General features: G+C 38.9%; 2 protein-coding genes across 2 annotated transcripts; both read right to left on the bottom strand.

The window, feature by feature from the left end:
* Positions 1–1,831: 1,831 nt before the first annotated feature.
* LOC139448561 (monocarboxylate transporter 5-like) lies at positions 1,832–5,808 on the bottom strand. The gene is made up of 5 exons (XM_071230131.1): positions 5,508–5,808; positions 5,134–5,277; positions 4,726–4,872; positions 3,138–4,259; positions 1,832–2,010 (listed from the first exon to the last, which is right to left on the bottom strand). The coding sequence occupies exons 1-5, from the start codon at positions 5,806–5,808 to the stop codon at positions 1,832–1,834; spliced, it is 1,893 nt and encodes a 630-aa protein (XP_071086232.1).
* Positions 5,809–13,794: 7,986 nt separating this feature from the next.
* On the bottom strand, positions 13,795–19,939 carry LOC139448114 (monocarboxylate transporter 5-like). The gene is made up of 6 exons (XM_071229631.1): positions 19,833–19,939; positions 18,223–18,547; positions 17,851–17,994; positions 17,254–17,400; positions 15,666–16,787; positions 13,795–13,973 (listed from the first exon to the last, which is right to left on the bottom strand). Exons 2-6 carry the CDS (start codon positions 18,521–18,523, stop codon positions 13,795–13,797), a joined length of 1,893 nt encoding a protein of 630 aa, XP_071085732.1. The 5' UTR covers positions 18,524–18,547; positions 19,833–19,939.
* Between the last annotated feature and the right edge of the window lie 2,597 nt (positions 19,940–22,536).

Here is a 22,536-nt window from a genome sequence, read left to right as displayed (position 1 = left end):
TCATGTTTTCATCAGATTTCAACATGTTTTTTTATTTTACTTCGTCACAACAACAAGGCGTCAACTTCTTTTCTTCATCAAATACCCATTCACCCATGTACGCATACAGGCATTCACATAGTTAACAGAATCATAAATTAAAAAAAGAAATTGTTGTTGTTTAACGCCGCACTCAGCAATGTTCCAGCTATATATTAGTGTTATATCATCAATGGATCTATTTTAGGTGTAATATGTGAATGTGTTTATTCATTATCCCAAAGAAATTTTGGATTTCATCAGCACAAGGTTTCAGCTTATTGTTAAACACATTCACAAATAAACAATCAAGAGCTACAAAGACCTTTCCAAATTCATAAGAAATATTTGTCGATTGTTTGATTCCGATTATGAGCTTGTATTTATAAATCACTATCAAATAGTGATGTTACCAGGTGTTCGTGAAAATGTAAGCGTTCCCTGTCCCACCGGCAGCACCCGTCACAAACACAAGCAATGGGAAGTCAATTATTAATCTAAAAAACACGAGGTACGAGTCAAAATAGGGAATTGCATCAAACATCATTTTTATACTGATGCGTCAAATTCGGAAGTGTCCTCCACATGTCTACCATAACATCTGAAAGCTTTACTGAGACCTTGAAACAAACACACGTAAAAACATCATTATCATTAAATGTGGCACAAGCAAATTAATGCGCAACAATTCTTAACACGAAACTTATTATGAAACCTGGTACTAGCTGGTATAAATGACCTGTTTGTTTTCAATATCAGCAAATGTTTTTTGGCGTTTTCGGAAGAATTTAATACTCTGAAAGTAATTTTTTTTCGCATTGTCTTGTATTTGCTTCATTAACTATTTGCGACTCATTAAAACTGCCTGAATGACCGTTTTAATACCCATACATGAATATATCAGGCTGTTAACAGTGCTTAACTTTCAACAGTTTGTTATATCGGAGGGTTGGAAGGAAATTATTTAGTTTGAGTATTGGGTGTGTGTGAGTATGGTTTAACCCCGCTTTTAGCAATATTCCAGCAATATCACGGCGGGGGGACACCAGAAATGGGCTTCACACATTGTACCCATATCGGGAATCGAACCCAGGTGTTCGGCGTGACGAGCGAACGCTTTAACCACTAGGCTACCCGACCGCCCCTGTTTGAGTAATGAGACAATGGGGGAGTATGAAACGGCAAGTGACGTTTAATCTATTCGTGGCTCCTTAATAATGTGGGTAGGTGGTCTTGCTATATAAGAAACATGACATGCACATACCTGGCTCTGTTCCATAGCCTCCATTGTATTTTATGGAAAACATGACATTTCAGCGATTTTCAATTCTGACTGGTCCATTAAAGCAATATGACCTTACTTTATCCAATTCTGTGCACAGTGGTATAACGTCATCCATTATTAATGATAATGTATCACAAACTGATACAAATACGTCACCCAAACAATAGGCTGTCTAAAGTGATGGTTCATTTTAGAGTTGACGTTTCATACGTTTATCTCTTCATTTTCATTCATCAATGACACAGAGTAATGTATATAATACTCTATTATGGAGTATACTACACCATTCATTCTCAAGAGACAGCTAATAAATAACACTGGACATATATATAGGTTTCCCGGGGGCATATGAATACATCAACATTATTATTATTATTATAACATAAAATGCCAGTTGGACAAATTTAAATATAAACATAACACTCGCACATAATATAAAGATACGAGTTCAATGCACAGACATGTAGCATGTGTATCAGTAAAACAGTTTATTCAACGTTTATAGATGCACAAAATGTTCATGATACATCAGTTGCCTTTCAGTGGTCGGTTTTCTTCAATGTTCTTAGGGGAGGTCTGTGACTTCATCTTGTTCGCCCGAGCTCTGACGAGCGGTACACAAAGTAGAAATATTGCAGCTATGAAGTTACATATTCCAATGTAGGTGAAACAAAGGTTGAATGAACTGGTCAGGTCACGGATTGTCCCTGTAACAACAATACGCAGCAGGACATTAGAGTAACAACGTTGTCAGATTTGAACAAAGATTTTAAAACGTTTCATTTAACAATAGCTAATACAGTCTAACATAACCAGTTGTGATACTAAATAAAATGAATTTAAGTAATTAAACGCTTAACCCAGCAATCTAATTTTAACACTTCTGACTAAATTATTAACTCGGGTAATAATGACAACATCTTCCGAGACAAGGCAGTTAACTGTCTATAAAAGTCCAGTTTCCACCCTAGCTGAACCAGTGGCTATAACGAGTTATGTCATTTCTATGTCCCTCATATTGACAGATTGGACTTCACCTCTTCTATAACTTGCATTTGCTTCGGGGTCTAGTCAAGACGATCCGATAAAGTTAATCGAAGAAAAGTCTCACACACCCAGTGCATGTGGTATGTAGCACGTTGAGATATGTAGTACACATTGATTATAAACATAAACAAATTTGAAAGCATCTGCCAACGCCCAGACGGTACACATGCTTTACAAATTCTGGAGTGGACCAAACACGACAGTCGCCATGTTGTTTACGAACATGATGTCGATTTTGTAATGCGTCAAACGTTGTTCAAACGTCCAGTTTACTTCAGTAAGGTGGAAACTGGACTGTTATAGTCAGTAATGTCCGTTGCTTCGGGAAAATGTGATGACAAGCAATCAGACAAATCACTGTGCCTGACCGTATTTACAACTGAACTATGTCAGCACATTTGTATATTAAGACCTGACTTCAATCTGTTTCGTTTTTGGATGTATAAACCTAAACCCTGATGTGAACCTTGTGAATTCGAATAGCTTCAGACAGACTTCTTGTTATTTAATGAATATCACCAGATTGTAGTCGAAATCGGTGACATCGTTCAGCGCAAGAATGCATCGCAAGCCCCACCCACCTTATTATCAGTGAATATAGTTCTGTATTTTGCATGGTTTAGTGTATAGACGGTCCATGCTTGTGTACAAGCTGAATTCCCTCACGTTGATCAATGTTACTACTATATGTACGTTTAACTGTGCTGTTGAGCTAGTAACTCTGTGAATGCTGATGGTCCATTGCAGCATAACATTAATAACATAAAATATAGAATGAGGATCTTACCCATGATCGGATGCGTCACGGATGTGGCTAAACCGTGGAACACAGCTAAAAATCCAAGTACCTTCGCCATGTATTCAAGTCCCATGAAGTCGACAATGGCAACAGGAATAAGGCAGTGATAAAAACTGCCAAAGAGTCCGACAATGACGGAGAATACGACGAGAAGAGCATACGTGTTGAAATAATAGACAAACAGTGTTGCCATTCCAGATATAAGCATTCCAATAACCATCAAATGATTTATTTTGATGTATTTGAGATCGGCAACGAACCCGACAGCAAGTCTGCTGAAGAAATCCAGAACATACGACAAAGTCAACAAATATGCTGCATCTGCTTGTGAGATGCCCTTTTCATTTGCCAGTGCAGGAAGGTAGACTCCAACCAATCTAAATGTTATGCCAAAATGAGCACATGCAACAATCAACTGAAACATTGGTTGCTTGAACAAGGAAAAGTCAAATGCTGATAAGGTTCGTTTCACCCACATGTCACAACCTTTGGTTTCTTTTGATTCCTGTTCAATGTCAAATAATTCAGCATTAACTTCTGTAATATCCACCATTGACATTGATGTCAAATCTAGGTTACTTGTGTACAATCTAATCTGGCTTTCTGAGAGGGAATCTACCTGTGATTCAATGCTGACAACTGATTCTGTTCTTGTACTTTTGCAGATTATTGCACCTGTCTGTCCCTTTCCTCTGTTTGATTGACTAGCAAATGAGACCACTGCTTTTCCACCATTAACACTAGTTAGTTCCTTTACGGAACAGGCTCGAACCACATCATATTCATTTCCATGTTTTTCATTGCCTTGTGTTTGGTCATGTTTTTGCCCTTCACTCATGACAGATGGGTGCTTTGGTATCCTTTTATGAAAGAAACCTAATGGTCTAAACAAAGCAGCCCCGACCCACATGTTCATTGTCAGCCCTGTTAGAATCAACATGCTTCCTCTGACACCATATTCATCTAATAAGAAACGAACGAGGGGTGGGAAAACGCTGCCCCCAATACTAATTCCAGACATGGCAACTGCTGTGGCAATGCCTCTTCTCTTTTTGAAGTACTTTCCAATCAATACCAATGCTGGAGCATGAATCATGGAATGCCCTATACCTGAAAGTAAATTATTCAATGTCAAATGTCATTGATGTTTTCTTCAAGATACTTACAGATTTACATGATTAGAGCATCCTTCAATACAGCTTACATTGTTATATCAAATATGACACATCGTGCTTCAATCTGAAAATGTCTATGAAGCTTTATGTCTCTTTCTCATGCCAGATTTCTATGCTCGTTTTTCCAGTATATTTCTAAATGTTCAAGACCTGCATGATTTTGTTACGCTGTTGCATAACTGAACTATTGTTATAGATTGTGTCCAACTCATTTAAGCCTTCAATAAAATCTAACATTCAGGATAAAGGTGCAAGAGTAAACAGTTTATATACATATATGTATAGATAATGATCATATAAAGGGACCGCATGTTACAAAATCCCATATGGATGCATTCACTTGAGCCATCAATTATTTTTCTGTGCTATTATGGATTCGTGAACATGTATAGTTTACGCACCGGTGAGAATACTGTGAGTGCAGATGAGGTATGTAATACTGGTGGCGAAAACTCCTGTCAGCATTCCTACAACTGATATAGTCCCACCAAGAAGTACAGTCTTTCTCTCCCCAAGTAGTTGCAGAATTATGTTCATCGATATGAGAGCTGTTGACATACAGAACATGGTTGTGTCAAAATAGGAAAAAATTCGTACTCTGTATTTATATCATGTACAAAAATAATCCCTCTCGTATGCCATCGCTACTGACAACATAGTCTGACCCTTGTGGTCGTACAAGTTATATATATAAAGTATTAATATAACAATATAGTTATGTCCATTTTGTATCAGTATTCTTCCAAGAACACGAGGATGTCTTTCTTTGCCAAAATAGTTTACTTTTGCACGTATTTTTTAATACTCACAACTTATACTGTACGTTCCTGCCATCACACCCATGAACAAGGTTGTTTTTGTGGCAGATGCCTCGAATTCTTCCAAGTATGCAACAAAGAATATGGCAACGGACCGTCCATATCCAGCCATTAAAATAACATTCAGGAAACTCCCTGGAGAAGGTCAAAATACAACGTGGTTTCAGTGATTACCAAGGCGTGTATTTCTATAACTCAATTGTTTTCAAAATGCAAGAAGAATATACCCATTTTAATCCAGAATTCTTAATCATAAGATCCCATACCCTATAGAATGATTATGACAAAGTACTATATCTTATACTCTGACAAATATATTTGTCTCTTTTATCTGGATGGACGTAGAAATATGCACAATTGATCACCTGCTAACACAACCCAAGCCCATCCACGATCGATAGGTACACCACCATCCTCTTGCTCTGGTTGACTGTCATCTGGTAGCTCGCCATTACCACCATCATGCAACATGTTCTGCTTCTCGGCATCTCCCCCAGCTCCAGTCCCACCTTCTTCTGTCACCGCTCCCAACAAACTGTCTTCCCCATCAACCGCCTCTCCCGTCTTCGGCACAAACAGTTTTCCGTTGTTTGTATCTGGTGTCATAACTAGATGTTCGCTTCTGCCAATTTCGTCCTCTCGAGACGTTTTTGAATCTTGTGTCATTTTTACTGTGATAGTATATCGGACCTATATAATTTATGAAACTGCATTTACACAAGACCATTGTGACATTTTCCTAGAAAGTGAATGTGGCTGCTTGTAACTATCAGTGATTGTGTGAAGGTAGTTTAAGGTTGCAAAAACAAACATTCCATATAAATAACTGTGAACAGTCAGTATGGACGGTATGGTGATTTAAAACACGAAAAACGATCCACGTCATTAAGTCTCGATGGTAAACAATCAACCAAGTAACAGAGCCTTTTCACCTAATCCCCATGTCAGTTTCTACCACAACACATAAGGTAATTTCACCTGTTTTGATCCGAAATCCGTACAAGCCTGTATGTTACACGAATATATAGCAACGCAAGTGCCAGATACAATGCATACATGTCATCTTCAGCACGATAATATTGTGTAAACATATACATACGTATCTGTGCTTGTGTACAAATTTGTGTCACAAATTATCTTCACAGACTGGAGTGAGTGAGTGAGTGTGGTTTTACACGTCTTTCAGCCATATTCCAACAATATCACGGCGGGGGACACCAGAAATTGGCTTCACACATTGTACCCATGTCGGGAATCGAACCCGGGTCTTCGGATTGACGAGCAAACGCTTTAACCACTAGGCTACCCGGCCGCCCCTTATAGCCTGGAAATGCTCAAAATGTACACACATGACGAGAATGTGAGTGACCTACATATATATATTCAGTGACGGACGGCCACACACACTTCTCTTATCGCCAAGCCGATAACACACGTGGTACAATCGAAATGGTGGCCTACTGTTAGGGTCAGTGATTAACAATACCTTGTCAGCACAAAGTAACAAGCTCGGACATAATCGTTGCAGTAATTTTTCTGTATCAATGCACTGCTCCAGTTGTTACTTTCAGCCTTTAGAAGGTTGCAGTATCGTTGTCAGATTCATGAAATCAGTGAAGTTTATTGCATTGTCTTTTGACTGAACTCTTTTTAGATTGTCTTCCAACACTCACATGATTTGTTCACTTTATATATTGTGAGCAGCGTTTATAAAATTTACGTCGACTCGGTGCGTAGAGTATACCATCTCATATTCATATTATCATTATTATCAAAGTAAATCATATTTAGTTCTTAGCTAACTCTTACATGCGCATTGTTTAATAGCATAGTAATATACGAGAGGATATTTTCTTTTCTACCAAATGTCACTGCTATAATCACAAACGGGGTAAATTCCTGAGAAGGAACAGATTACAAGTCACAGACACAAGACGCCACGAATCTTTGTCTAGTATAACGGTACTTGATACAAATTTACCTCATATAACACGAAGCTCACCTGTATGTGTCGTCAAAAAGTATTTTTTGTTCCGCCACGCCTCCACTGATGAAAGAGCTCTTACAACACTGAGCAAGATTTCCAAAGTGCTATTTATAGGTAAACCGTTTGCCCTAGTGTCCGATAAGTGGAAATAGTTGTGTGAAATGAAGTTTAACGTCGCGTTAAACACTATTCTCTGACATAGACTCCGATGAAGTCTTTGTCCATCGTCCTTGTAATACTGAGCACCAAGCGAATGGGAACAATATATAGCCATTATTTTTTTCACGAAACGTATTTGTAATCAAATTCTACCTATAATAGCATATGAATAACATCCAACTAAATACACATGCCTTACAATCTGAACATCATTCACATTTGAAAGGCCGTCTTTTTTAAAAGGGTGAGTTCCCCAAATAAGTTACCTCTTTCGCCGAAATTCGACGCTAATCTATACGTTCCCTTTGCAAATATTTAGCATACGGACATATGACATTTTGGTCGGGCTTGCAATCATGATGAGTAGTTACTCCGGCCAATAGTGATCACATTGCAGTGAGTCAGTGAGTAAGTATGGTTCTACTCTGCTTGTGCCATATTCCAGCAATATCACAACGAAATGATATTCACACATTTCGGTGTCGGACCCTGACCTTCGACTTAACGAGCCAACGCAAAGGGCTACCCTACTAACTATGTAACAAAACAAAATTGTTAACGGTTTAACACTATTGTCCTTCAATGATCACATGAACTGGTAACTCGTATTAAAGTTAATTATATATGTACGTCCATCATTTGGAAAGTTATTCACGAATTAGTATGCTACGTGGGTTAAATGGATAGCTTACAAGGTTTTACTGTGGCCATCGTCTCATTGATTCATTGGACCAGTTGATGGCCATTTCGATTCCACTCTCATAGCATACATACATGGAATGGGGTCGAAATTGATATGACTCCAGATCATATATGAAACATAACGAATGTGCCACTGAACCTGTTGTGGAAGGATGTGTCCTTAATAATCCAGCATTGGTTGAATGAATTCCAGGTTGCAATTACTTTATACACGATTCCTTATTCCGGATTAAAGTGTTTTCACTGTACAACGGTCTATAACTGGGTATTGGCAGGACGTCAACTTGTTGACCAAAATTATTCGCATGGTGTCCAATAGCGGTATCCTTTGATGCTTGGTCTGCTGGGCAGTTATTGTTTTAACTGGAAAACCATCTCGTTCTCGAGAGAAGTTACCATGAGCGTGAGTTAACTCGCGAACTTTAATTCCGTGAGTGATGTTTCATATTGTTTTAGTGAGCCCTATGATTTGAGAATATACCTGTTCAATGTTTGACTGACATGGCAGATTTTACGCTGTATACAACAATCAACAACCGTAAGCTATGAGCATCCAGACATTCTTACATTTGTGTGCCATATTAACGTGATAGAAGATTTCAAATCCAACGCGACTGTTTCTGGTATGAACTATAAACATTGGTTGTAGATGGTAATTTCTACTTCGATGTTAAATTGTTGTATGAAACAAGTTGGTCAAGAGTTTCTGAAAACGGTCATTTTATTGAAATTAACGGATGAATTTTATATTCATGGTTGAGCAAAGTTGCGCGATGTTATATTTTTTTCGTAATGACGTGGCTGACGTTATTAACGACCTAAAGTGGGGTATTATTACTCTGAGTACGATCACACGATGTTTGGTACACGATTACATAGTGAGTGAGTGAGTATGGTTTTACGCCGCTTTTAGCAATATTCCAGCAATATCAAGGCGGGGGACACCAGAAATGGGCTTCACACATTGTACCCATGTCGGGAATCGAACCCGGGTCTTCAGCGTGAAGAGCGAACGCTTTAACCACTAGGCTACCCGACCGCCCCACACGATTACATAGAGTGAGATGGGTGTGTATGTATGTTTGGTGGGGAGGAGTGTGGGGTTGCATGTATGTGGGTATGAGTATGGATACACGCAACAGATTGGAATATATCAATCATTTTGTTTTCAATGTTAGTGATTCTTTTTTATATATATATACATGGTTTAAGATTCTTAAAGCCTTTTGTTTCTCATAGGTCATGTTGATGGTGATCGGGCATTGTAATATCTACCTAAAATGCATATGTTTGTTTATGCGTGACACTTAAATAAAGATCACTATCTTTTTCTTCTTCCGTAACCAAACATCTAACTTGGTAGGCACTTAATTATTTACTCTTTGCTTTGGCGACGACCTCCTTCTTACTCATTGCGACATCTTTTAATGATTATTTAACACAAAGTGAATGACGAAATAAAACTCCTTCTTCCAGATTTATGACAATCTTACTTGGGTTAATCGTTCCAAATCGTTTCTGACAGATATGATGACTAAATTAGACAAACAAAATGTGTGTTCAAAGGAGGAGGTAACATAAGGTCCCCTTTCTGAAAAAAGACAGATTTTAAAGTTCTGATAAATATTAATCAAACTCAATACATAATTAATGTTCTGTGGTATCTATTTCCCTAAGTCGAAAGGCACGGGTGATCACATTTGGGATTCAGAAAGAAAGTGAAAAATCCACAATATTTCCGTGATCCAGTCCAATTGAGGAATGTAAGCAGGTTGCAGATTTCACACAGAGGCCGCATTGTAATATGTGGTCAAGTGGCAAAAGTAAATCAAAAGTGAAGTTCAATATGATAATATTTATGCTTAGTTTATATAACACAACTCTTCATGTTTAATCATCAGGGTATTTACACGCACGCACTTACATTTTATGTATGTTTGTTGTCCATTATATCTTAACCCAATCTATACACTGACTATAAGCCGGACGTTACACTATTAATTACTCTATTAACTAATCAACTTGTGAATCAAAGTCATTTTATTTCTAAAGGTTGATTTTCACCCAGCTCTTTTACATCGCTTTTGGATAGTGTCGCAGTTGCTCTTCTTCTGAACAATGGTTTGCTCAGTAGAATTACAGCAGTGGTGGCATTACAGATTCCAATATAGATGAAACACATGTTCTATGAACCAGTCAGATCACGGATTATGCCTGCAAGAAAATGACATGTTCGGTGAAAGAAGCCATAATGGCATTCAAACATATTACAATATTTTATAAATTATATTTATTTGTCATCATTGCTTGTCTGCTACCAATGTTGATCCACACGAGATCCACATCACGTCTTAATACAACTTCCATTATTATAACTACTTCATACAATCAATGTTTGTGTGTTATACTAGTCCTTGGCCATAAACGTATGATGATGTTTTCATGATAAGTCATATATTTAAGGATGCATACTTATGTACCTCCAGCACATCCCTAATATGGACACGGGTGGTCCAGTTCTTAACGGCGTATCAATATCATATGCTATTGAGTTCGAATCTCCGAAATCGTTTCATGGTTCAGCCATACCAATGCTCGTGGGTTTCACTAACGTGGTCGAGACCTACATTACATTGGACAGTCAGCCGAAATACTGTTCGGATCCGAGTTAAATACGACTCACTCAGTCACTCTTAACCCTTAGGGTTAAACCTTTAAGAATTCATTGTAACACGATGCAGTTTGGAAACAAAGTGCATAAAAATGCTAATTGATCTTACCCATGACCAGGTGCGTGACTGACACAGAACGTCCATAGAACACAGATACAGACATTGTCAGCCATGTCAGTACCAACATACTTCCTCTGACACCATATTCATCCAGTAGGAGGTTCACTGGAGGTTGGAATTATTCTTCCCCAAACTGTTCCCAGACATGGCAACAGCTGTAGCAATTCCTCTTCTCCTCATAGAAATACTTTGCAATTAGTACCAATGCTGGACCATGGATCACTGAATGTCCTAGCTGTGTCAATGACATTACTAACTCATAACGTTGGAAACTTCGTATACGTAATTCTTTAGAGAATGTTTTAAACGTTTGAAAACATCACGCGTTTGTCCTAGTTCTTTTTAAGGTATTTCATTTTATTCAAGAGAACTAATCATCATCATCATCATCATCATCATCATCATCATCATCATCATCATCATCGTCATTGTTATTGTCGTGGTCGTCTTCATCATCATCATCATTATCATTATTATATGCAGATAAAATGAATGAATACAGCAAAGATGGTTTGGGTGATCCTGACACAGTCAGGCTGGTTAGGCTCATTATTAGCCCAGGGTCCTTGTCTCCACTATACCAAGCCCTCCAGGAAGCTGACACCCTTTACATGGATGGTACCTTCACAGCATGTCCAGGTTTATGGGATCAAATACACATCATTCATGCCAGAGTTGGTCCCAACACCTTCCCTCTAGTGTTCGCCCTTTTGCCAGATCGCCACGCAACAACCTATGGCCGGCTTTTTCGACGACTGAAGACAGAAGTTCAAGAGCGACTCAATAGACCTCTGTCACCTAGCACACTTGCTTCGTCTGGGATAAATAAACTGTAAACGTTATTAAATGTAAAGTGTACATTACCAAAAACTGTCACAAAGTGTTGTTACAAACTGTATAAAATTTATCAAATGTAAAGTGTCATTAAATGTTAAGTATAATATTAAAGTATCTATTTAAAGCTGCTTTGCTTTGTTTGTCAGATCTTATCTGGACTATTCCATTTTAAAGTCTGAGGTAACAAGCATAAGGATTAGTGTGTTTAAAGTGTTGTTATAAGCTTGGACTATTGGGACGTCTAACTAATGGGAGGACACCGAACTGACCACTACTCAACTTCATTTTGTGTAGGTGACTTTGTTATTTGAAAAATTAATGCACATAAAATTAATACGACCTTCCGTCACTCGAATGTTTCGCATTAATATTCTGCTCGCTTTAATTTCCTGTTTTACAGTATATATATATTGAAAAACGCACCAGCAATAAATCTTGAAATATGACAAAAACAACTTGAGCAATGACCGATTTTGATTAGAACAGACAGACGGATTACTAAGAAAGACGACAAAGGAAACAGGGATACCACAAAGTAATTACAATTACGTCATCAGTGTAAGGAAAACACATAGGGTTAAAATGATAAGTCAATATCTGGTATGTCCACCATTGACAGCAACACAGGCCATGCAACGTCTTCTCATTGATCGAATAAGTCTGCAAATAGTGTTCTTGGGCATTCCACTCTTGACGTAGTGTATCTTCAAATTCTCTAAGGTTCTGTAGTTGCGGACGACGTGACAGGCGTTGACCCAGGTAATCATGTAAGTGTTCAATTGGCGATAGATCGGGTGACAGGGCTGGCCATGGAAGCAGAGGCACATTATTGTTCGCTAGGTACTGTTTTGCAGTGTGCGTTCTTGCATTATCTTGCTGGAAGTGGCATATCCTGGTGCTGATGAAAGAATGGGATGACGTGATTTGCCAATATGTTATTCTTGTAGAAAAGGGCATTAACTCTTCCACGACAAACATGGAGCTCTGTTCGATGGTTATGACTGAAGCCGCCCCACACCATGACCCCCCCCCCCCCTCCCCCCCACACACATCGACATGTCTGTACAACGCAGTAATTGTGGTAACGTTCTCCATGTCGACGCCACACTCGCAGTCGACCGTCAGCATTCCGTAAATGAAAACGGGACTCATCAGAGAACAGCACACCATGCCACTGCCGCAATCTCCAATGACGATGCCTTTTGGCCCAACGCAGACGTTCATTTCGATGTCGATCAGTGAGTATGGGTCCAACATATCGACGTCGAGCACGTAGCCCTGCTGCGCGGAGACGTCGACGTACGGTGTTAGCACTGATCAATTCCGTCGGCCTTTTACGGTTGCTGCAATCCTGGTAGCCGGAAGTGTTCGATCACGAAGATGCCGACGAACAATATGGCGATCCTGACGTGGTATAGTTACACGACGTTGACCCGGACGTGGTCGATCTCTGGTGGTTCTTGTCTGCTGGTATCTGCCCAGTAGCCTGAGAACTGTTGAATGATGGCATTGAAACCGCTTTGCAACGACTCTACTTGATGTACCAACTTGAAGCATCCCCAAGGCACGTTCACGTACCTCTACTGTTAATCTTGGCATTTCTTGTGTCAGTGCCCTTTACGTCTGCAGCAACAAGTGATGTGGCTTTTAAAAGTCTGTCTTTTATAGCCCTATTCCGCATGGTTTCCGTGCAACAAAACACGTTTTCCATGATGTGCATGCAATTTGTTGCGTTTTGGCGATGTCGCTGACAAAAAAATTAGGAATGTGTTTTGACGAGCTGTTCTTCTTCATGCATCGTCCAGAACGTCGTATATTACTCATTCACTTATATATTTTCATAACACTTAAGCCCGGATAAAAATACATCCATTTTCATGGTGGTGCGTTTTCAATGCTGTTCAGTATGTATATATATATATATATGTGTGTGTGTATGTATGTATGTATTTATATATATGGGTTTCCCGATGGCATATGAATACATCAATAGTTGTATTATTTGAGTTATACATATTATGATACACAAAATGCGTGCCAGTTTGACAAATGTCAATAGAAGCATGACACTCGCACATAATATAAAGATACGAGTTCAATGCACAGACATGTAGCATGTGTCTTAGTAAAACAGTTTATTCAACGTTTATTGATGCACAAAACGTTCATGATACATCAGTTGCTTTTCAGGGGTCGGTTTTCTTCAATGTTCTTAGGGGAACTCTCTGACTTCATTCTGTTCGCCCGACGTCTGACGAGCGGTACACAAAGTAGAAATATTGCAGCTATGAAGTTACATATTCCAATGTAGTTGAAACAAAGGTTGTATGAACTGGTCAGGTCACGGATTGTCCCTGTAACAACAATACGCAGGAGTCACAACGTTGTCAGATTTGAACAAAGATTTTAAACGTCCCATATAACAATAGATAATACAGCCTAACATAACCAGTTGTGTTACCGACGTTAATGTTCCGAGACAAGGCAGTTAACTGTCTATAAAAGTCAAGTTTCCATCGTAGCTCAGCCAGTGGCTTTTACGAGTTATGTCACTTCTATGTCCCTCATATGGACATATTGGACTTCACCTCTCATATAACTTGCATTTGCTTCAAACAAAATGTCAGTGTCTAGTCAAGACGATCCGATCAAGTTCGAAGAAAAGTCTCACATTCCCTGTCTCAGACACCCAGTGCATGTGGAATGTAGCACGTTGAGAGGTGTAGTACACGTTGATTATAAACATGAACAAATCAGAAAACATCTGCCGACGCCCAGACGGTACACATATTTTGCAAATTCAGGCTTGGAGCAAACACGAGAGTCGCCATGTCGATATTGAAATGCGATTTTGATTGTTAATCCAACTTCAAATGTCAAGGCTACTTCGGCAAAGTAGAAACTGGACTGTTATAGTCAGTAATGTCCGTTGCTTCGGAAAGATGTGATGACAAGCAATCAGACAAATCACTGTGCCTGGCCGTATTTACATCCGAAGTAAGTTGGCCTATGACCAGCACTGGTTATTTGATTTTAGATCCGGATTCAAAAAAATGTGGTGAAACTACGGAAAAATACAACAGAAATCTACACCAATGTCTGAAAATGAAAGCAAGTGATTTATGTGACAGGAACATTTCTAAAGCAATCAATCCTAAAACATAGCATTGTGAAATTCATGAGTGTGAGTGAGTGAGTGAGTTTGATTTTATGCCGTTTTTAGCAATATTCCAGCAATATCACGGCGGGGCTGTGAAATTCATGAATCACATGACATCGGACAGCACGTTGAGGGGGTGGTATATCAGATTTACTATTGTCACTCAGACTCGGTTGTGAGCAGACGCATATTGTTTTCTTGGAACCAAACGCTCAAAGAACATATTAAAAACACATGATTTAATCATTATGATCTAATTCATCCAACTGCAAAACATATATGACCTGCCATGGCCAGCACCCAGTCCTGACCTTTCCCCCATTAAACACGTCTGGAGGTCATTGGCAGACGTGTGCGCCAACATCACAATCCACCCACCAGTCTCAATGAACTCGGTGCAGCTCTCACTGATGAGTGGAACAACACGAGCCAATCTGACATTGGTCGACATCATCAGAAGTTCTGCCTCGAATAATTCGTGCATTTCTGGCCAACAGAGTTGGTTGTTCCCTGATGTGAACAGTGTAAATTCTAATAGCTTCAGACAGACTTCTCAGTATTTATTCAATATCACTAACAGATTGTAAACGAAATCGGTGACATCGTTCAGCGCAAGAATGCATCGCAAGCCCCACCCACATTATTATCAGTCAATATATTTCAGTATTTTACATGGTTTGCCAACCAAATTTCATGGAAGCATTTACAAGTTATCATTAGAGTGTATAGACGGTTCGTGCTTGTGTACAAGCTGTATTCCCCAACGTTGATCAATGTTACTGCTATATGTACGTTTAACAGTGCTGTTGAGCTAATAAATCTGTGAATGCTGATAGTCCATTGCAGCATAAAATTAATAACATAAAATACAGAATGAGGATCTTACCCATGATCGGATGCGTCACGGATCTGGCTAAACCGTGGAACACAGCTATAAATCCGAGAACCTTCGCCATGTATTCAAGTCCCATGAAGTCGACAATGGCAACAGGAATAAGGCAGTGGTAAAAACTGCCAAAGAGTCCGACAATGACGGAGAATACGACGAGAAGAGTATACGTGTTGAAATAATAGACAAACAGTGTTGCCATTCCAGATATAAGCATTCCAATAACCATCAAATGATTTATTTTGATGTATTTGAGATCGGCGACGAAGCCGACAACAAGGCTGCTGAAGAAATCCAGAACACACGACAAAGTCAACAAATATGCTGCATCTGTTTGTGAGATGCCCTTTTCATTTGCCAGTGCAGGAAGGTAGATTCCAACCAATCTAAATATTACCCCAAAATGAGCACATGCAACAATCAACTGAAACATTGGTTGCTTGAACAAGGAAAAGTCAAATGCCGATAAGGCTCGTTTCACATACATGCTACAACCTTTGGCTTCTTTTGATTCCTGTTCATTGTCAAATGATTCAGCATTAACTTCTGTAATATCCACCATTGACATTGATGTCAAATCTGGGTTACTTGTGTACAATTTAATCTGGCTTTCTGAGAGGGACTCTACTTGTGATTCAATGCTGACAACTGATTCTGGTCTTGTACTTTTGCAGATTATTGCACCTGTCTGTCCCTTTCCTCTGTTTGACTGACTTGCAAATGAGACAACTGCCTTTCCACCATTAACACTAGTTAGTTCCTTTACGGAACAGGCTCGAACCACATCATGTTCATTCCCATTTTTGTCATTGCCATGTCTTTGGTCATGTTTTTGCCCTTCACTCATGACAGATGGGTGCTTTGGTATCCTTTTATGAAAGAAACTTAATGGTCTAAACAAAGCAGCCCCGACCCACATGTTCATTGTCAGCCCTGTTAGGATCAACATACTTCCTCTGACACCATATTCATCTAATAAGAAACGAACGAGGGGTGGGAAAACGCTGCCCCCAATACTAATTCCAGACATGGCAACTGCTGTGGCAATGCCTCTTCTCTTCTTGAAGTACTTTCCAATCAAAACCAATGCTGGAGCATGAATCATGGAATGCCCTATACCTGAAAGTAAATTATTCATTATCAAATATCACTGATATCTTGTTCCAGTTCCTTATAGTTTTACATGATTGCAACATCCTTCAATACAGCTTACATGGTTATATTAAATATGCCACATCTTGCGTCAATCTGAAAATGTCTATGAAGCTTTATGTCTCTTTCTCATGCCAAAATTCTTTGCTCGATTTTCAAGTATATTTCTAAATGTTCAAGACCTGTATGACCTTGTTACGCTGTTGCATAACTGAACTATTTTTTCAGAGTGTGTGCAACTCATTCAAGCCTTTAATAAAATCTAACATTTAGGATAAAGGTGCAAGAGTAAACAGTTTATATACATATATGTATAGATAAGGATCATATAAAGGGACCGCATGTTACAAAATCCCATATGGATGCATTCACTTGAGCCATCAATTATTTTTCTGTGCTATTATGGATTCGTGAACATGTAGAGTATACGCACCAGTCAGAATACTGTGAGTGCAGATGAGGTATGTAATACTGGTGGCGAAAACGCCTGTCAGCATTCCTACAACTGATATAGTCCCACCAAGAAGTACAGTTTTTCTCTCCCCAAGCAGTTGCAGAATTATGTTCATGGATATAAGAGCTGTTGACATACAGAACATGGTTGTGTCAAAATAAGGAAAATTCGTACACTGTATATATATATATATATATATATATATATATATATATATATATATATATATATATATATATATATATATATATATATATCTATATAGATATATATATATATATATATATATATATATATATATATATATATATATATATACACATATATATATATATATAATTTGTATGACCACTATATATATATATATATAATTTGTACGACCACAAGGGTCAGAATATGTTGTCAGTACAGATGGAATACGAGAGGGTTTGTTTTTGTCCATGATATGATATAAAAGTATCATTGCAACAATATAATTATGTCCATTTTGTATCAGTATACTTCGGTATACAGGAACACGAGGATGTCTTTCTTTACCAATATAGTTTACATTAGCACGTATTGTTTAATACTCACAACTTATACTGTACGTCGCTGCCATCACACCCATGAACAAGGTTGTTTTTGTGGCAGATGCCTCGAATTCTTCCAAGTATGCCACAAAGAATATTGCAACGGACCGTCCATATCCAGCCATTAAAATAACATTCAGGAAACTCCCTGGAGAAGGTCAAAATAAAATGTGGTATCAGTGATTACCAAGGCGTGTTTTTTATAATTTAATTGTTTTCAAAATGCAAGAGGAAGAGACACATTTAATCCAGAATTCTTTATCTTAAGATTCAATACCCAATAGAATGATTATGACAGGGTACTATATCTTATACTCTGACAAATATATTTGTCTCTTTTATCTGGGTGGACGTAGAAATATGCACAATCGATCACCTGCTAACACTACCCAAGCCCATCCACGATCGATAGGTACACCAACATCCTCTTGCTCTGGTTGACTGTCATCTGGTAGCTCGCCATTACCACCATCATGTAACATGTTCTGCTTCTCGGCATCTACCCCAGCTCCAGTCACACCTTCTTCTGTCACCATTCCCGACAAACTGTCTTCCCCATCAACCGCCTCACCCGTCCTCGTCACAAACAGTTTTCCGTTGTTTGTATCTGGTGTCATAACTAGATGTTCGCTTCTGTCAGCTTCGTCCTCCCGACACGTTTTTGAATCTTGTGTCATTTTTACTGTGATAGTATATCGGACCTATATAATTTATGAAACTGCATTTACACAAGTCCATTGTGACATTTTCCTAGAAAGTGAATTTGGCTGCTTGTTACTATTAGTGATTGTCTGAATTAGGAGATAAACATACTGTGTTTTCAATGTAGAGCTAGGTTACCTGTAGATTTAACCCTGCTAAATTGAATTTGAAACCGAACGTGCAGCGTGAGGTTTCAAATGTTAAATTTTGCGCGATTAAATCTACAGGTAACCTAGCTCTACATTGAAAACACAGTATGTTTATCTCCATTCTACCATGACTAAATAAAACGCGAACTCTTTTGTGTTAGCAAATATACTGAGTGAAGCGCCATGGGTTGAGTTCAGTGTTTTGAGTGGGTTATCGATGTGAATTACGGAATCACCGAACAAAATAGGGTGCTGTATATCCTTAAGAAGTTTGTTCACACCGTAATACTTCACTCGAACATATGACAGGCATTGAAAGCATATAAGCACGGCAACTTGGTAAGCAAACATGAGGTGGGCATCCCTAAAGAAAACAAAGCAAGCTTTGCAAGGCTTTCGCTCTACATCGCGCGTCACCTTTACGACGTCATGCCGCTCATTGTGACGCAAAAGATATGACGTCACAGTCATATATAGAAAAGTGCAAAAATGCCAAGCTCTCTGTTGTCTCCAAAACGTAAATACATTCCCTTTGTTGATTTCTGTCGTGTTTTTCTGCACAAAATGTATTGCTACACATCCTTTGAATATTGTAGTAACCCGCATCTGTGCATTTTGTAACCTTTAATTGTAGGTATAATTATTTAAATATGCCTACCGACAATGACTGAAAATAGTACTAATCTACGAATATTAGATTCCGCGGTGAAGCGGCCGTCAAACCAGCTGTTTCAATCAGAGGGGGTTTATTGTGATTTAATAGCCTCTGATTGACCAATCAGAATAGAGTAAATTCCAAATTCATGGTAGAATGTAGTTTAAGGCTGTAAAACAAACCAAAACAAACATTCCATATAAATAACTGTGAACAGTCAGTATGGACGGTATGGTGATTGAAAACACGAAGAACGATCCGCGTCATCAAGTCTCTATGGTAAACAATTAATCAAGTAACAGAGCCTTTTCACCTGATCCCCACGTCAGTTTCTACCACAACACATAAGTTACTTTCACCTGTTATGATCCGAAATCCGTACAAGCCTGTATGTTACACGAATATATAGCAACGCAAGAGTCAGATACAATGCATACCTGTCATCTTCACCAAGATAATATTGTGTAAACATATACATACGTATCTGTGCTTGTGTTTCGTCGCAAATTATCTTTACAGACTGGAGTGAGTGAGTAAGTATGGTTTTTCGTCGCTTTTAGCCATACTCCAGCAATATCACGGCGGGGGACACCAGAAATTTGCTTCATATGTCGGGAATCGAACCCGGGTCTTCGGATAGACGAGCAAACGCTTTAACCACTAGGCTACCCGACCGTCCCTTACAGACTGGAAATGTTCAAAACGTACACACATGAAGAGAATGTGACTGACCTACATATATATATTCAGTGACGGACGGCCACACACACTTCTCTTATCGCCAAGCCGATAACACACACGTGGTACAATCGAAATGGCGGCCTACTGTTAGGGTCAGTGACCATTTCAGCCCAAATTAACAAGCGCGGACATTATCGTTGCAGTAATTTGTCCGTATCAATGCACAGCTCCAGTTGTTACTTTAAGCCTTTAGAAGGTTGCAGTGTCGTTGTCTGTTTCATGAAATCAGTCAAGTTTATTGCAATGTCTTTTGATAGAACTCTTTTGAGAGTGTCATCCAACACTGGATGTCTGCTTACATTATATATGGTAAACATCGTTTATATAATTTACGTCGGTGCGTAGAGTATAGCATTTCGTATTCATATGATTATTAACAAAGTAAATCATATTTAGTACTTTACTAACTCTTACATGCGCATTGTTTAATAGCATAGTACTATACGAGAGGATATTTTCTTTTCTACCAAATTCATGAAAACGACAAAATGTCACTGGTATAATCACAAACGGGGTAAATGCCTGGGAAGGAACGTATTACACGTCACAGACACAAGACGCCACGAATCTTTGTCTAGTATAACGGTACTTGATACAAATTTACCTAATATAACACGAAGCTCACCTGTATGTGTTTTCAAAAAAAGTACTTTTTGTTCCGCCATGCCCCCACTGATGAAAGAGCTCTGACAACACTGAGCAAGATGTCCAACGTGCTATTTATAGGCAAACCGTTTGCCCTAGTGTCCGATAAGTGGAAATATCTGTGTGAAATGGAGTTTAAGGTCACGTTAAAGACTATTCTCTCATATAGCTTATGAGATGTTTCATAGTGCTAGCCCACTGATATACTATGTCGCGGATCAACATCCATACCCAACTCAGAGAAAGTATGCTGACTCCGATACAGTCCTTGTCCCTCCCGTTAATACCGAGCGCCAGGCGAATGACAAGGAGTACCATTTTTTTAACGTCGTTTGGTCGGGTGCGGCCGCGGCCGGGGACTGACCCAATGAACGTCCGTACAGATCTGACTTCCATATAGCATCCATCGGGAATAAACATTGTACATCAGATTAAGAAACAAACATGCAAATAAGGACTTGTAATATTACACTTTTACCGTGTGTGTCATCACCAATGCGCCTTCAGCGTGTACAGACATACCTGATTGTGCCAAAAGAGAGATTATGGTTGACGGAACATAAAACTGCTCTTGACCCGCGAATCGCATTATAGTCCCGCCAAACGGCGTTATGCAGACATCAGCCACTGACTCATTTCTGTAGCAAAATAAACACATTACATACAACACTATACTACAGTAGAGTGTAAGAAAGAGATACATACAAAAATACACGGCCATTATTTTCATTTTGCTGTTTTTCCTTTGCAAATATTTACGTTTCCTTTGCAAATATTTAGCATACGGTTATATGACATTTTGGTCGGGCTTGCAATCATGATGACTAGTTACTTCGGCCAATATTGATCACATTGCAGTGTGTCAGTGAGTAAGTATGGTTCTACCCCGCTTGTGCCATATTCCAGCGATATCACGACGAAATGGTCTTCACACACTGGACCTGTGTCAGTAATCGGAACCTGACCTGCGACTGGGTCACCCTACTAACCACGAAGCAAAACAAAATGTTTAACGGTTTAACTCTATTGTCCTTCAATGATCACATGAACTGGTAACTAGCATTTAAGTTAATTATATATTTACATCATTTGGAAAGGTATTCACGAATTTGTATGCTACGTGGGTTAAAGGGATAGCTTACAAGGCTTTACAAAGGTCATCATCTCACTGGACCAGTTGATGGCAATTTCGATTCCACTCTCATAGCATACATACATGGAATGTGGTCGAAACTGATATTACTCCAGATCATATATCAAACATAACGAATGTGTAACTGAACCTGTTGTGGAAGGATGTGTCCTTAATAATCCAGCGTTGCTTGAATGAATTCCAGGTTGCAATTACTTCATACACGATTCCTTATTCCGGATTAAAGTGTTTTCACTGTACAATGGTTTATAACTGGGTATTTGCAGGATGTCAACCTGTGGACCAGAATTATTCGCATGGTGTCCAAGTGCGGTAGCCTCCGCTAGGCTGTTGTTGTTTTAACTGGAAAACCATCTCGTTCTCGAGCGAAGTTATACCATGAGCGTGAGTTAACTCGCCAACTTCATTCCGTGAGTGATGTTTCATGTTATTTTAGTGAGCGATATTATTTGATAATATTCCCGTTCAGTGTTTGACTGTCATGGCAGTTTAACTCACTATTAAGATTGCTTTTATTGAACAGATTTTACGCTGTATGCAGCAATCAAAAACCGTAAGCTATGACCTTTAAGACGTTCTACCTTTGTTTGCCATATTAACGCGATGAAAGTTTTCAATCAAATCCAATGTGACTGTTTCTGGTAT

The sequence above is a fragment of the Haliotis cracherodii genome, unplaced genomic scaffold, assembly GCF_022045235.1.
Source record: "Haliotis cracherodii isolate W230 unplaced genomic scaffold, xgHalCrac1.p SCAF_7, whole genome shotgun sequence".
NCBI classification, from domain to species: domain Eukaryota; kingdom Metazoa; phylum Mollusca; class Gastropoda; order Lepetellida; family Haliotidae; genus Haliotis; species Haliotis cracherodii.
Note: the sequence above shows the minus strand (reverse complement) of the source record. Positions and strands in the feature narration are given on the sequence as shown.